The following is a 17,829-nucleotide window of genomic DNA, read 5'->3' as shown; positions in this document are numbered from 1 at the left end:
GATTTTAATATCTGGTTCCGATATTCAAGGTAGACATGCTCAAATCAAATATTGCTTTTACTGATAACAATTGTAACACAGATTAATTCTTATTTACAGAAACATTGTACACACAGTTCCTTTAAGCACAAAAAATGCTAAATAAAATATATGTATACTGTGCATGTATACAGATTGCTGTAGTTCTAAAGGAAAAGTGGGAGTATAAAATTAAAAAAGAAGGTTGCAGAAGGTTGAAGAAAATTGCATTGTATTGTACTGTGCCTACATGCAATAATTGTACTTTTTACAATACATACTAGTAGTTGAATATGAATCAAATCTCAAAAATAAAAATGTTCTGACCCTACTGGTAAGGTGTTCAATACAGGTTCAGCATGAATATAACAATTTAAATCAGGATTAAAAAGATTTATATGGGAAAAAGCTGAAAATTTTAATGCCTTTTCACTTATGATACCATTTACTAGTATATTTCTTTATACATAGTTTTTGCTCAAGCTTCTAATATTTTTGACAACATGCCCACTTTTAATTGATTAATCGATGCACAGGGCAGGTCTTTAGTCAACTGAGAATTTCTTCAGTCGACTACACCCCTTGACAAGAAGTAGTAGTTCTAGCAAAACTGGGGAGGTACTGAGTAATAGAATAATTGCATTGTTTCTGTCATGATTGCATTTATGTTTGTGTGTGTAGTTTGCTTCTTTTTTATACTCACATCAATCGTACTCACCGGTTTGAGCTGAGGGGCTGTGCTAACTGACAGACACAAAGAAAAAGTCATCAGAGTGTTGTTATAATTCAGACATTAGGCCTGGTCACAGAGCCAAAATTCACCATATCACGATTTTATTCTATTATGTAATGTATACCTGTGAAATTTCAAACAACACATTTATTTATGTATTGTTACGTCACAGATACATTTCAGTGTAACTGTTTAAGATGTCTTGAAATTCAATACAAATTCAAGATGACCTTAAATCAAGATGCTAGGTGTCCATTTTCTTCTATACAAAATTAAAGGCACTGTAACCAGTTTTCTCCTTATGAGCAAAAATGTTCTTGCCCCAGTGCAGATATACTGTATAAGTAGCTGATGAGGTCAGTATAAGACCACTGTGTGCTGTCTGCCTCTAACTGAAAAGATTTTTATTGCTCGACAATCAGGAATTGTGTGTTAGCATGCTAGTTGTTACTGTCACAGTATAACTTCACACTGGTCTCACGTATGTGTGGAATGCCTAAGGTAAATGGGGAAAAACTTTGACCACTCACTGAAAACAGTTTTGAACTATGAATGGACTAGTTCTGTTTTCCTTCTTTTCAGACAGTGGAAATCAGGTACAGTGCCTTCAGTGCAAAAGTTTGGAGTTGACAACTTTTCAGTCTTGCACAAATCCATACGATTGGCCAGCCTGAGGCACAACGGAGGCTCTCCATTGGCTGATGCAAGCAATTGACAGCTTACAGGGGTTCGCATAGAGGACAGGGTTCATTCTAAGTTTATCAGGTCTGCGTCTCCGAGAAGAAGTGGGGCTTTTTCAGGCACAACTTGGAGGCAGAAGATGAAAAGGAGAAAGATACGCTTTTGTGGCACCAACAGACTGAGAATAACTATTGCTTTAGTGAGCGACTCTATTAAACATGAGCCTCTAGTTTTCATTCTAGCTCATTTACACCACAGCAATTGATGTCAAAGCAAATCTCAAGGCATGTAAGACAATTGTTTGATGTTGGGCAGGAATGGTTACTGTGAGGTAGTGGATTTAATGAAAGTAGAATTTTCAAAAGTAAAAATGAAGGTCCCCAGCTGCCTTCTATGTGGACCTGAAGTTGAACCCAAAGAAATTAAATATCAATGAAATATTCAGCACCATTTGTTCTCACTCGTGTGGACAACTCATTAGAGCACCCTACTCTTGCACAACTCAGCTTAGTGTTCTATACAGAGGATCAAAAATATGGACCAGTCTGCCCTCCTCCTTTATAGAGCTTTCACAGTGTCCAGTTAAAACACTGTAAAATGTCTGCTTCTGAATAACTGCACTTTTCCATATGGCATTTCCTTTTAAGCGAGCAGTACATCCTTGTTTTTATTGAGTTCTGAAATGAGTCTAGAGGTCACCACATGAGGGTTGAGGGTTTTTGGTAACTTCTTTCACATTCACTTTTATATCTATTGTGCCTTATTGTTTGGATGATTCAAAACAAATAAACTAGACTTTCTCTCCTCATGTTCAAGATTGCGAGCTAAAAGAAATCACCAAATATCATGTTTTTCCCCACATGAGTACTTACCTGCTGACCCAGACGGAGGTGGAGCTCCAGCCTTCTGCCACTCTGTCGCCTCCATGGCCATTCTGCGCACAAATGTGTCATCCACACACATTAGGATGTTCTCTGGTTTGATGTCTGTGTGGATGATTTTACACTTTGTGTGGAGATAGTCCAGACCCTGCAGCACCTGCATTACAGATAAAACATATTTTGTTACATAAAGCATAGTTACTGTAGCTGTCTACACATCTATGAAATGCCCATTCATTATTGTCTTGCATTCTTACCAAAGTTTAAATCTAAGTTAAACAAGATAGGATTTGTTTCCATGTAAAATTAATTAATGTCTTGCACTAAGAATATTATATATTATAGTACAGTATATATTACATTTCTACAACTTGTAAAATCAAATGAACATGTTTAATGCTGGACAAAAACTGTATAGCAAAAAAATAATCATGTTTTTCCCCCCTCATATATTGGTTGATCTTGATTTTCTATTTAATTTTTTTCCTATTCAATACTGATTTTCTGAACATAAACAACACAGACTTTTAATCAGTACAATTTAACACAAAAATAGCCCAATTTATTCCAGTCTCTGCTCCAAAGCACATGCTTTCATTGACAGAGGATTGGCTGTCGACCTGTCCAAGACCAAAATGATTCACTATTACACATGCCTGGATTTTGATCTTGATAAAAACGATATTAAGCCCTAACTGAACTTATTTTTAAACTTTCACAAGTGTTACCTTTCATCATGTGATACTGTGCTGAGCTTGTTTCATAATCACAGTCCCCATTTCATTAGTTCTCATTTACAGCATTTTTCTAAAGCTGAAAATGGCAGCTGCTTAAATGGCTGAGAGCTCCACAGGCTCCTTCGGTGGCTCAGGGGACAATGTCTGAAAGCCCCAGTCTCAGGAGGACAGGACTCAGAGCACAGAGCACAAAACCAGCCACTGTTTAAGGCTATGCAGGCGGTTACCCCACTTTGGAATCATTTGTAAGCAAACCACAAAATTGTCTCAAATTACAAGCAATTTTGTTAATATTGGGACTGTAAAATGGCATTGCAAACATGCCTATTCCATGTGCTGATGTACATTAGCTTGTCACGGTCATAAATTTTGAAGCATGATATATTACTACAGAGAAATACAACAATAAACAATAATAATGAAAATACTTTACATCCTTATCACAAAGCAGGATAATCCCATAAACCAATTTTAAATATACAGTATCATTAAAAAGCTGTTATTAGCAGTTACATAAAAACACTACTGCGTTGAAAAAGTACCCACAATGAATATTGAGCCCCAAAATATAGACATATAAGATAAGCATATTAGAGCAATGTAATAAGGTGGGTTTTGCTGACAAATATTTTGTCTAAGTTCAATACATGTGTTCTTTGCCTGGCAAACTTAATTTCAAGCATAGTGAATATCTGCAATAACTACAACATTACTCTTTTGCATCTGCTTGCATTGTCTTTAATTATTTTCTTTGTCTTTTTTTTTTCTATTTTGATATATTACCAAGCAAAAAGGGAAAAAAAAAAGAAAACTCCCACACCACACCCCTCTCTCCAAACAAAACACACATAAAACTACAAAAACAACTGGGAAATTCACCATCAACCAGCACTCAAGTCTAATCCTGCCAATATGTTCAAGAAATGTGTTAAAACTGTGTACAAACGCTAAAACTGCATTGTCTTTTTAAACTTGTTAACAAAATGAGTCAAAGGAGGAAATTAGGAAAAAACTGTGAGTAATCAATACAAGTGATCTGTTGCAAGATAGGGCTAATGCCTTGATTTCAACTTCCTATTTGTAAAAAGAAAATCCTTAACTGGCCACATTTAGGGCTGAACGATAGATAACTAGCTAATTGTGAGTTTCTGTTCAAAGTTCATTTAAAAATCATAAAAGAAAATTGACAAAAAGATTGAAACATGAACTGACAAACAGAACTTAAGTAGAGGGTTAGCAGGTTTTATGTAGAAAACATTTTGTTGTCTGTGGAAGAAATAATGGTACTTCAAAATGCAGCCTTTCCTTATTACATCCATTTACATTGTGATTTTGCTTTGATTACAGCCACATTTTTTTCTACATTCATGCCTCTAGTATCTTCATTTCAAGGAACCAAACATTAATTAAAAATCAAGCATTTATATACACAACAATGTCCACAGAACTGATGACTGTTTTGCTCATGAACACAGTGGCAGTCTGTCATTGTAGAAGCTAATCCCCAACACTGCAGAAAGAATGGTCTTACCACCTGAGCTTGGGCACATTAAAAATAAAGTTCAAAATATAAAAATGACATAAATCTCACTTAATACAGTGCATTATAGACAGGTCAAGTCTAAAGTGGTACATTTGGTAAAAGCAGGTATATCTGAGTTATTGCCTGTCTTGATTTGCAGAGTGCCTGTCCTCACCTGTCGGATGATGCTCTTGACACAGGGCAGGGGCAGTCCTTGGTAGTTAGATTTGATGATCCACTTGAGCAGGTGATGACCAAGTACCTCAAACACCATACACACATCTGCACCACAGTCAAGGATAAACATTATACTGCTACTGTAATCTGTAATAGAGGATAGACACAGTGTACAGAAGCACTGTAAAAATGTGAAATATAACTACTGTAAGTTTTTTTTTTTTTTTTTTAATGTTTGAAAGAACAATGAATGACAAGATATTTTACCCAATTCATTTTGGGGATGTCCCTCAAAACAAGTATTATTACTACTTATTGTTATAGTTTAGTACATTTTAGTATATATGTATTTAATATGTGGACTTATGATTCAGACTTAGTAACTATGTAATTAATACTCCTAAGCCTAACCCCGTAAGTTGATATCCTGAATCATTCTTTAATAAACATATTTTGGAGTAGTGAAAAAGGAGTAGTAGCTGTAATGCAGTTCTACAAGTATTATATAATCAGTGAGCAGTCAGAAGTAGCATGCTTGCAATAACAACAATAGTGGTAGTTGTGGTATACTGTACTACTAATAACAATAACAAGAGTACTTTTACTTCACACGATTAGTATGGAGACATTTCGTTCTCATTCACACAGCAGTCACATCCGTTTGATTCAGAACAGGATACGAATGCCGTTGACTCCTGAGATCTTGAAGTCGTCGATCAGCTGAACAACCATGTCTTTGTTTGGGTCTTCGGGGTCGCTCTCTCTCACCTGCAGCACAGAATCACAATCAGACACACAAGCTGGGGCACAGAAAGAAAGCACGAACAAACCTCTTTCTTATCAAGTAATCAGTCAGTCTGAACAGAGCACAGACTTCAAGACAAGGACAAAGATGCAAAGGTGGTATTTATTTATGTGATTGTAAACAGACAGACTTCCAATTTCTACTCTGTCTCAAACTAGACCTTCATTTCTATTGTTAAAAAGCAGTTGAAAATATGTGATATACATAAATATACATACTGGTGAAACTAACTTCACCAGTATGTATAGACGAAAATCAGATTGCATATTGTTGCATTAGGGATTAAAGAATTATATTTTTATAAACAGTTTCAGCAGTTAAACAAAACTTCAGTCGATTCATATTCACAATGAGATGAGATTATCACTCTGCTAATCTGGTTGACATATGTACCAACAATTGTGTATTTTACCTCAGTTAAGGGTGCACTATGTAACTTTGCTGGTGCTGATTTCCATGGACTTGTCATTGCTTTGGCTGGAAGGTTACACATTATGGCTTTAATACTTATCTATCTCCATAGAGACTAGCAAGTGGTGCCACCAAATCCAATTACAGGCAATGCATGTTTTTCAATTCAAGTAACACCTGTAACTGAATAAATGCTAGATATATTTACTGTGGTGCTTTCCAGGTAAAACAGTATATATCCATGGAAACCAAGCAGTTGGTGGACAATCCCACGAGAAAGGGTATATAGTGCACCTTTTATTTTAAACTAATTGCAAAACAATCAGTGATACCCTTCCTCCAATTGAGTTTGAGAGCCCTGGACTAGAGAGTAACTTTCTCCTTAAATTCTAAATATTCTTACGTGCATGGGGATATTGTGTCAAAAAATGTTAAGTACCTGTATTGCTACAATATAGTTTGTGATATAACATGTACAAATATCTTTATCTCATATCATGCAGCCCTTATAAAATGTATCAGACTACACATTTTATTCAAGTTTTTTCTATGTGAGGCTGCATGATAGTTTGGTGATCATATATAATATGTTATATAATATGTTATATAATATGCGGCCCCCGATCAATGCTGATTTTATAACTTTGGCCCCTGCTCCAATTGAGTTTGAGAACCCTGTTTTACACTATTTAGCCTGGCACGTCAGTCACATACATTAAAATAAGTAGTTTTAATATTGTAGCCCTACCTGAGCAGCATTAAGCTAATATTTAACATTATGATAAGTTAAACATTATTAGTCACATTTAGAAACACAATTTAGCAGGACAGGGACACATACTACCTATATAGGTTGTTTTGAGCATAGTATGTTTTATGTTCTGCAAAAGTTTTTTTTTTGTTTTTTGATATTACAAGAAATAAACAAATACCAAACACTTACACATCTTAGCAGTTTGATCTCATCCAGGGCTGTCTCTGTGTAATGCTGAGCGCTCTTCACCACCTTCATTGCCACAAAGTTCTTCACTCTGAAGACACACAAAAGCACAGTTAAATGTTACCTGAGTCACTCTAACTGGTCCCAACAGCCAATAATGCTGATTAATCCTTCTACGTCAAATATAGAGAACAAATAGTGCCTAGTCTAATTCGCACTACCCACACGACAAATAGACGTGCTAATGTATGAGACTGTGGCATTTTGTCTTAAATATATTCACATTACATAACAGGCTCACCTTTTCAACGATGGTTTGAAATGGACTGATTTTGTGGGTTTTGAGGGTGCGTTGCTCTGGACATGCTGTTCTTTGTTTTAAAAGTCCTTTACCAAATATTAGACACTTTTAATTGTGCTAATATTACAACTTGGAGGACGCTTGTAGACAGCAGCTGTATCATTGTTTAAAATAAAAATGTACAATAAACTGGTTTAGTTCTGTTCAGTAACCAAATAATAATATTTTCTGTACTGAATAGCAAGAAAAGGCCACTCCAAAAGATCTTGTCCAAAATCCCCTATAAATACTGTACAGTGAAATTATAAGATAATTGGTGTTTTTGAAAACTATACTGAAAGCACTGCTGTGGCTTTATAGTTTGTACTACATGTGCTATCAGAGTGCACAGATGTTTTTGCACAAACGTCTGTGGTAACAGCTATCTGATTGTGGTTATACCTGCAAAACTGCATCCAAACATGCATACTTAGACTTAGACACATATTTGGGCTCAGTAGCTCACACATCACAATATATTATAATAATAAGAGCAAGTATGTTTTTAAGGAGCTACTGTGACCTGTTGTTACTCTCTTGTGGGCTCAGGTCAAACTGAAATGCAAACTTTTTCATTTGTTACATTATAGAAAAGTTTTTTTTTTTTTTTTTATTTCAGCTTCAGTGACTACCACTTTCAATCTTGTGCTGCAATAACAGGGTTTCTGAAACTCATAATATTTGCTATGAAGGAAGCTGATGTGTCAATAAAAATCTAATCGTGACCTGATCTCTGAAATAAGGTGCTCCTTTGGTGATATCGTCAAATTGTGATTCAGTGCTTTTCTATTTAATACAGCAGAGACACCCCATCCCCTCTCCTATTGGTCAGCCTCTGTGAGTAAGTGACAGGTGGATTTAACCAATCAGAGTTGATGTTTCCCACAGATTTATATGAAGACTATGGTGACAAAAGCAGTCCATATTTGAATCATTTTATTTAATATTATATTTTGGTGTATAAATGTCACATATTGCCTCTACTGCACAAAAATAATAGTGATTACAGATACAGAATGGTTACTTCTGTATGCATATGATAACACTACAAGCATAAGGTAATATTTTATATTTGTTTTGTCAATTTTTTACTCAGCTGGTTTTTAGTAGCCAGGCTGGCGCCACCTAGTGCCTCTGCTCAATTTAATTTCACTCCAGCAACTAGGTCAGGAATCAGAGTACACTAGACGGTTCGCAAAAACCCCAGAAGTGCAAGTTCCCGTGATAGAGGATTTAAAGCTGGAACAAAGAGAATGTTTGGTGAATTTTATGAAGGGGAAAGACGTTATTGCCCTTCTTCCAACGGGATTTGGGCTTAATATACAGTTAGCCCCGTTAGCGACGCATTACATACATCACGACCAAATAGCAGCAATTGGTTAAATGAAAAAAAGTACCCGGCTACTGTCGAGCGAACAAATTCTAATGGTGCAAGGTCAGACAGGCTGATAAATCAGACTAGGTTTTTAGACTCTGTGGTGAAATTTTGTCTTTAGAATCAAAACATTTGGTTTTTAGAATCACAGTCTCCTTTATTAATGGGAAACACTAATAGAGAAATTTGAACTCTCAGAAGAAGTCATTTGTTATAGCAGGATATTAATTCATTGGTAGGCAATGAATTTTGTGTTGGTATATTTTCATCTGAAATGCCCAAAATCAACTCTCCCATGTGATTAAACAGGACACTACAGTAATATTAGTGATTAGGTCCAAGGTGTCACTACATGACATTAAACATCATAGGCCTAAAGAATGTTGGTTTAAGTCATCTGAATTACTATCAGTGGTGGCTCTTGTTGTCCCTCAGCTTTAATACTCTGATCATCTATACGAGAATCTGAAACAAATGATCTCCAGTCAGTAAACACCAAACGAGTGAGGTAGTGACTAATTGTGAAACGCTAAATAAGGTAACAGGACTCCATCTGAGAGCTTTATTGGCAGCATTAGAGTAATTAACACCAGTGACAGGAGCAAATGAGTTTGTGTGAGGCTGTGAGTCCAGTGGAAGGTGACACGCGCCTGCCGATCCTGTCAGTAGTCCGGTGCTGTTGCCACGGGAACACAAACAAACAGTGTGCCAGTGAGGATGGTGGTTCCAGTGATGGAGGCTAAATGAGCACTATGTAACCTATCTGGTGGAGAGCCCATCACCCATTTGTCTCCATAGAGATGATATTGCTTCACCTGAAATTTTCCACAGTATGGCATCAAAGTTACCCGTAAAGCTATAACTCCTAACAGATGCCGAAGTCTCACCAGAAAAGTTACATAGTGCAGCTTTAAGGGTTTCCATGTAAAAAGTGTTGAATATTTCATGTTTGAAATGTTTTTTCAGATGCTTTTGTGCTGTTTTGGTCTCTGAAGTCTGGCAACCCTGAGATGTTTTTGGTTGCAGGTGTTGCCATGGTGATGTGCCAGATCCTGATATTAATATGAAGTAGTCCAATAGTTATGATGCAACTACAACTAGTAAGGCTTGTGTTATTACTTTTTAGACCTGGTTTGGACCTGGTTGTGTACTAGTTTAGTACAGATTTGTTTCAGTCCCAGTTTAGACCTAGTATTACACCTTCTTTAGTACAAGTTTAGTCCTTCATTAGTGCTTCCTTAATATTTGCCTAGTCTAATCTGAGTATCGAGTATTTACTGTCATATTTTAATGCATTTCTAATGGAGTGTGATAATATTGTCTGAATATTGTCAATGTCATTTGGATATTGTAAAAAAAGGATATTCATTTTTGTTAATATTGCCCACCACTACATAATTACAATCATTTGAATATGAAATTATGAACCAACATACCAACATAGTCAGTATCCAAAACCATCAGGCCGAATATCAGATTACAGTGCTTCCTTTGTTGAACAAGTAGGCCCTATTGTTGTTTACTTAGCTTTTGACACATTTTCGTTATAACCAGCTGCAGTGTTTACAAACTGTAAAGTAAAAGGTCTCTTTATCAGAGGTGACAAGCAGGATAACACATGCATAAGGAGGCTTTGGATGTATGAAGTTGTGTTGCTAGGTGACGTGAGAGGAGTATCTTCTGTCTTTACTCTTTTCTGGGTCATGACGCGCTTGTGGTGTGCATCTTTCTACTGGCTGTGTTCAGATTCGAGAATGAGATGATGTCACATTCTGAAAGGGAGGAGACTGTATTCCATAACTGGTGTTATGAGAAATATCATAGATATATAGTATTAATGACAAGCCCAGGATATTTAGTTCGCCACAGAGAAATTACATTTAGTGTTGTCATGATAGTAAAATTTCAAACTCAATTTTGATACTAGGGAATAGACTCGTTACTCAATAATGATTCCGATACCACGATGATAATAAAAAACAATTGTCTTTCTTTAGACAATAAAATGTGATTTTTCAACATTAAACAATAGTACTTTCATTTATATTACCATGTGGTTTTATCTCTATGTAATCCCTCAGTCATCCAGGTATGTTCTATAGTGGTCCATAAGTGTCTACCATAGTCTACCATAAACTGTAAAAGGGCATACTCAAAAAAACAAACAAAAAAAAAAGAAAAAAAAAGAAAAAATGGCACCCCTCTCTATTACTGCTGCTGTCAGACTCCATATTTTGATCATAAAATGTTCGTATTAACCCGCTCTACATCATCTTTGTATTTTTATTTCACTATTTTGTCCGTAAATCAATTCTTGTTCCTAATATGAAACTCAGCTCCAAATTTACTTCTATCTGTTCTCTCGGTGGCTTCATTTGTGTATAGACCAAATGCTATGGGTGACGTCACACTCTCTAAGTCCACTTCTTTATAAACTTACTACTATGATCTTGCTCTGATACAGCTCAAGATTATTCTAAAACTGTTCAGGGAAGCTTAATTTTTCCCCTGCGTGACTTTTTTAGTATTGATACTCAAATGTCTAGTTTTGATACTAGTTTTAGTATCAATTAGCATATGATTTTCGATACTTTTGACAACCCTATTTACCCTTAATAATATTACCTATAGCCTTAAATGTGCTTATTGCAACCAATCAAATTGCGCATTTGATTCAGTTGTGATTAATCATGGTAGGGCTGCAGAGTCTTTATGCTGATGTATCCAAATTAAACCAAATGAACAAATCTCCTTTAACTGTGGTTTTAAACGTGACTTACTGTATGTCCCAGCATAGCCATACGGTGGAGAAGTGTCCCCACCCCAGCTTCCTGATCACATGGTACCTCCCGTTGAATAAATCCCCAATCTTCACCAGATGGTACCCTCCTGACGAAGATAAAAAGAGACGACATGAAGGTTATAGAGGCTGGAAGTGATAACCAGCCAATGACACATAATCCTTAGCAGACACGCCGTAAACAAGCAAGGTCAGAGAGACAGAGGAGAGCATCGGGCATGTACTACCTTTTATTTGGTATGTTTATTTTATTGTTATGTAGACCATAAGAAAGCCCTGCTATGATTACACGACCACATGGCATAAAATCTGTGGTGGAGGCGGGCCTCATTGAAAAACTAAAGCTACTGCATTAGAAAAGGCAGTGTTACCATATGTTTACTGATACAATACATCTAACAATTTTTATTGTGCAATGAAAAAATACGTATCCATAACAATTAAAATGTATCAGTAACTTTTATGTTATCTCTAAACATTCAAGACAGAATTAAGGCAAAATTATAATTCAACTGCCAAGATTAAACTGTTTAATGATCTATGTTATAATGTTGTTTCATAATCACAAAAATACCTGTAGCTGTGTTTTGTTTCAGCATATTTATGCAAAATTACGATGAGTTCTTCTCTCAAACAGAAAACACTGTTCTAATGTTGTGACGTAATGTGGTAATATAGGAAGAGCTTCACTGTGCTTTTAAACTCCATACACCTTCAATAGAATCATTTGGGTGATTTCAGCCCTGGAATTGCCAATCTCTACTGAACTAAAGGTAAAAGGTAGCTGATAACTTCATGACATCACAAGGTGGAACAGAGCATTTTGAGGTTTGAAGATCTAGACAGACTAATAATAAAGGATTTCTCAGACATGTGAATGAAACAAAACACAACTGCTTATGAAGAGGTAATATCATTCTAACATGGGTTAAGCTCACAAAAATTTATTTTGTGTAATATAGGGCCTTTAAATAATAAAAAATGTGTACGTGTATGGTCATACTTGCCTCTTCTATCATCTATGCCATTTATATTTGACCTTCTAAGTGTTCATTAAACCAACCAAGTTTACCAAAATACTGATTCCCATATTGCAGGTGTTATCTCCATGGAGATAGATATGTTAAATGCCAATCTGTGAAACATTCAAGGCAAACCAATTCCATCTCCATGGAGACAAGCAGTTGGCAAACCCTCCATGAGAAAAGAGTCAGTATAATCCCTCATCAGTCCAGAAATGTCATCCAGTACCCCCAGATTTAAAATGACTTCTGGATGGTAGTTGAAATGTCTAGATTCAAAAACACTGTCCAGACGACTACTTCTGAAACTCTATCGGAAAAGTTGCATAGTGGCTCTTCAAATGCTGTGGGTTCAGACCTTTGCAGTAGTCAGCGGGGTCTTCCTGCTCCTCATCATCTGAGCCCAGGATCTCCTCCTCAGGTTCAGGAGGTCCAACGGGCTCTGGAGGGGGTGGAGGGGGCGGCGGGGGAGGGGGCGTGCTCACCGGGGCTTTCTGCTGCGTCTCAGGCCTAAAAACATACACAGCACATTGATATTATTAACAAGCTTTTATGTTGAAGCTGCTTACTGACACATTGTTTAATATGGACTATACTCATTTAAATAAATAAATACTTTTTTTGCTTTATTATTCTGGCTGATTTTTCCTACACCATCCTACTAAAATGGCCCCTAATTCAAACTGAATCTGTTTCTGAACCCAGTAAATATAAAGGTGAGTTGCTGTCGGGAGATATTGACTGACAGTATATTGAACATGTGCTGTGTCCAGACAATTCCATTTCAAGGCCGAAACCAATATCTAAAAATTTGATTTAGGCACTTGTAACTGAGTAAAAAGAAAATCTAGACAGAATTCCTATAAAACACATTTTAGAATTTTAAATACATTTTTTATTTGTAGGTTTTGTACAAAATGATCCTGATTCACCCCAGAGTGGTTGATTCGATTGAAAATAAGTGCATTACATCTTTCTCTTTATGTTTTACATGCAGGTGCTTGCCACCTCCTTTTTTATCAGATCGTGGCCTATAGAAAATGCATGAAGAAAAATTCATACATCCTCCATAGCTACAGCCACACTTGCTTCAGTTTCACGAAATCACTCATGATGTGGGTGAATTTAGTAGTGTCTTGCCCAAGGACATAACATCGTGTAATGTTAGAGAGGGAGAGTAGGCGAATCACCCTCCCTCCACAAAACAAATGTCACATAACTTTTTCAATAAGACCACCAGAAGTACACAAGGTCTTTTTTTTCAATCAAAATACCTTTACTTTCACATTTATGCTGCCTCTGACTCATGGTAATAAACTGAACCTCAAGTGCATGACTAATATGAAACAAAAACTACTCGTGTTTTCAATTCTGAGGTATGCGTGGTTCCTCGCATTGTTCCATGCTGATTCATCCACTCTGAGTGAAGGTAGCTCTACAGTGTCAGACAGGGCACACTCAAAAAGAGGTGTGAAAAGTGAAAATACAGTCACTCTATGGACAAAAGCGGAGCACTTTAGAATGACTGAGAGTGCCAAAGAAGATGGTGAGGCAAAATATAAAGGCGCAACACCTACTGCAATCCAAAGTAACCAAGCAGAGAAATAAATTAATTAAGAATGTATATGTGGTTATGCATTATCAAAAACTTTATAGTACAATGGGCACTTAAAAATGGATAAGATCTCACTATATTGGGTAAATTCAAAACAAGAAAAGTTTTATACAAGGTAAGGTACTCTTTATTGTCGTCTGCATTTGGCCCATTCTTCAACCAGTGCAGCTGGGGGAACCTGTCAGAAGCAGTGGATGTTGCAGTACAGTGTCTAGGGAGTTAGCTTTTGGTCAGGACTATTGTTTAGATCTATTCTGCATGTTTTGGGTAGACATACATTAATTAAACATTTGGCAATTTTTAAAAATTATGTCTGTTGATTTTTTTATAAGCACAAAAAATATTTATTTATATAAATTCAATGATTATATAATTTTACAATAACAAGAATAATGTATATTTTTGAAGCCAATTGATCAAAGTATTCCAGGCTCACAGCTGGTCAGTCTGTTCTGCCTCTGTGCAGGAGAGGAGGCACATTAACAGACTGTACAGGACTGACCAGTCCCTCTAAAACACAGATGACCCACCAGCCCCTCTAAAACATGTCTTCTCCTTCTTTTCTGCCCTACACAGTACACATTGATCCTGGGAGACTGCAATGATTGATCAGACAGTACTTGGGATCTGTATTCCAAGTGGAGGCCTGGGGCTCATATGGTTATTTACAGGGCAAACAACTTGTCTAAGAATACCTTAAAGAAACTTGCAATAATTTAAGTATATCTTAAGTAAAGCAAAAACTTGAAAGGTATTACTATATTTACCATTGTAAGAAAGAGTCAAAAATACATATTTTAGTGATAAGGGGAAGTAACTATGCCATTAACTACAAACTTAAAACAAATGCAATTAAAATTAAAATGAGATGTACAGACTCAATGCCTGGTGGAGTGCTTCTAGTGTGCACTATACATAATAACAAGAGCCTGTTTTTGCTTGGAGTAAAACCTGTCTAGAAACACTTAAAATATCCACCTAGCCTCTGCTGCACACGTTTGACAGCTCCTGAAATGATGACCAAATTGACTTAGACAGAAGGTGGAAAAGCAAACACAACACAAAGCCCGTGCTAGTGCTGGGAGGAGGGAGCTGTTATAAATTGCAGTCGCAGGCTCAGACACATGATCGAGCCTGTGTTTCCATGGCAACTGCAAAATGGGGGGGTATCTGGGACATAAAGGGTTAATGCAACAATACCAAGGCCAAACACAACAAGAAAGGCAGACTCTAGGTACTTTAAAGTGGTATTGTAGTACATATTTTGGTGGTACTTCAGTCTAGTAAATGATAATTTGGATTCATTTCTTTGTATCAACATATCAGTCTGAAAATGTTTTTTCTACATTCTCAAATTGCTTGACAATTACAGTCATTAGTCCTTCATGAGTCACACTCACAGAGCTATTCTTCTGTTAGTAAATGACATTCACTCAGGCAAGGTGAAATATGTGTTTTGCTCAAGGACATAACAGCAGTGTCCAACACCAGTAACAGGAAATAAATTATCAACTTTCCAGTAATATGGTGAATTCCTCAGTAAAGTATGTTTAGTCTTATAACATTTATTATAGGACTGGGAAATTACTCACACTTTACTTCCTCATATCATCAATCCCTGATTTTGGTTAAATTTTTACTTCATCTTAATACAAATTAACACATAATGGCTTTTCTTGAAAATAATATAATCATACACTGGGACAAAAAATACTCAGATTTCTTCTTTTAAGTCTAAGCCTGAACTCTGCTCCAAACCACATCCCTTTGGCTGTGGAGCTCTTAATTTAAAACACCCAAGAATATCATTGATTAGAAAGAATCTCGATCTCAATTAAAATGTATTTACACTGCCCTAATAAAAGTCTACAAAGGATGAGTCTTCTATAAAGGCTCATCAACATCATGAGATGTTGCAGAGATTGTAAAACATAACCCAAAATCAGTATCTGTGTATATCTAGTTTTGATGTGTTTTCATATTTTGCCATAATATGTCGGAGGTTGCATTTAGTATCATAAAGAAAAAATATTATAACACTAATACTACTTCCACTTACTATTCTACTAAAATGAAACCAATACATTAGATGTGTGTGCCCTTGCAGTGAGGTGTCTATGTTCTCCTGCGCTAAAGCAGATCACGTCCAGAGGAGTCATACATCACTTATGAGACAGACGGACACACAGACACTTTTATATGGATACATCAGCACTGCACCAACAGTTAGTTGGGGCTAAGTGTAAGACTGTCTGGACAAGAGCCGAGAACAAGGAGGGATGTACAAAGGCCATAAGCTAAAGACGAGCTGAGGAGAGACAGGAAAGAGGCCAATGGGGGATGCAGCTCTATATTCTGAGCAGGAAGAAAGAGTTGGAATAGTTCATTATTGCATACAATTTGTTGACGGAGTAATTTAGGTGAAATTTACATGATTTGGGATATTACTGAACGTACACCCCCTGGTTCCGGTAAATTTCCCATTTGTTTTTCCCATAGACTTTCTGAAAGAAATTCATATTAAAAGTTTGAAAGACTTAAAACAATCATGGATTGTGGAAAATTTACTTCTAGGGCCAGAGTGGACTTTGAGGTAGGCAGGACTGTTGAGTTCCTGAAGTCATTAATCAGGTCATGATATAATCATAAGAAATGTAATAAATTAAACATAAAGTAAATTTTAATCTGGCTGCTAATCTGGCATATACAAACTGTTATCCTAAAATGTATTCCTGAGCAACCCCAGGATTGTGAAATGGGGCCAATGCCTTGTTTGAGTTCATTCCATATATAATTGATAATACAGGTCTGTGATTTTTCAATTCCCAAATGTCCAAAAATAAAATATGTATTGGCAAAGATTTATAGATTTTGAGATCTGAAAAACAACAAAAAATAAAAACCAAAACAGCCATAAAGTGTTGGTATTATCGGGTAGATTTTCATGTAATCTCTTGTGTACTTCTTGTGTACATTGAAAACAGGTGGAGGTGGAGAAGGCATTATAGTGCTGAGCAAGTGGAAAATCTGCATTAGCAAAACAGAAGACGAGTGCTCATCCCTGAGAGCAAAAACACAACAGCCGCTACAGACAATATACCTCCAAATATGCACTGCTATATTGGACATTTGTCAGATTCTCTATAAACAGAGGCACAGGCATGATCCCACATTCATGAATATTCTATAGAGGTCAAAAAGCAATATAGGTTGTCTATATATTTTTAAATTGGTGTGAGATTCTTGTCACAGTCCCTAGAGAACAATAAAACCTGACAACATTCACAGACTTCCTTCTGGATTTGTACTTATAGTGGCAAGAGCTAAGAAGCAAAGCAAAAATGGTATTATCCATGCAAACATATAATGTAATGCAGAGATCATATTAGGGGTGTGCAAAAATATAGAAATATCATGATATAAATGTGGTGACACAGTATCGTTATCATGCTCTGCTGTATCAATATACTGCCTAGAGTATTTTGTGGTATCTTTTAGTGCTGTCATGCGATTAAAAAAATTTAGAGATTAATTAATTATGATCTGTAATTAATTAATCTAATTAATCTCATTTTAATCTCACCTAAAAATTGCTGGGAAAAGCCTTGAATTTGAGGTATTTTCATTTAAATTCATTATTACATTATTGTGGCAGATCAAAAGACTGATATAGATTAAAAAAGTGACTTTATAAAGTCATTTATTGTTCAACAAATCTCTCCAATTTGGCTGTTGAGCCCAAGTCTCCATGAATATTTATTATTATATATTG

At 36.2% G+C, this 17,829-nt stretch overlaps 1 protein-coding gene across 2 annotated transcripts in view; it reads right to left on the bottom strand.

The window, feature by feature from the left end:
- The window catches only part of LOC110169417 (SRSF protein kinase 2-like), a 68,392-nt gene that overhangs the window by 10,838 nt on the left and 39,725 nt on the right, over positions 1-17,829 (bottom strand). For both annotated transcript variants that reach the window (XM_055155183.1, XM_055155184.1), the window contains 7 exons: positions 12,801-12,952; positions 11,401-11,509; positions 6,909-6,996; positions 5,430-5,517; positions 4,748-4,854; positions 2,305-2,470; positions 722-762 (listed from right to left, as the gene is read on the bottom strand). In XM_055155183.1, coding sequence (XP_055011158.1) covers positions 722-762; positions 2,305-2,470; positions 4,748-4,854; positions 5,430-5,517; positions 6,909-6,996; positions 11,401-11,509; positions 12,801-12,952 — 751 coding nt within the window. The remainder of the gene's footprint in view (positions 1-721; positions 763-2,304; positions 2,471-4,747; positions 4,855-5,429; positions 5,518-6,908; positions 6,997-11,400; positions 11,510-12,800; positions 12,953-17,829) is intronic.

Source organism: Boleophthalmus pectinirostris, unplaced genomic scaffold (assembly GCF_026225935.1).
Source record: "Boleophthalmus pectinirostris isolate CB_2022bp ecotype Guang Dong unplaced genomic scaffold, ASM2622593v1 HiC_scaffold_2, whole genome shotgun sequence".
Lineage (NCBI taxonomy): Eukaryota > Metazoa > Chordata > Actinopteri > Gobiiformes > Gobiidae > Boleophthalmus > Boleophthalmus pectinirostris.
Note: the sequence above shows the minus strand (reverse complement) of the source record. Positions and strands in the feature narration are given on the sequence as shown.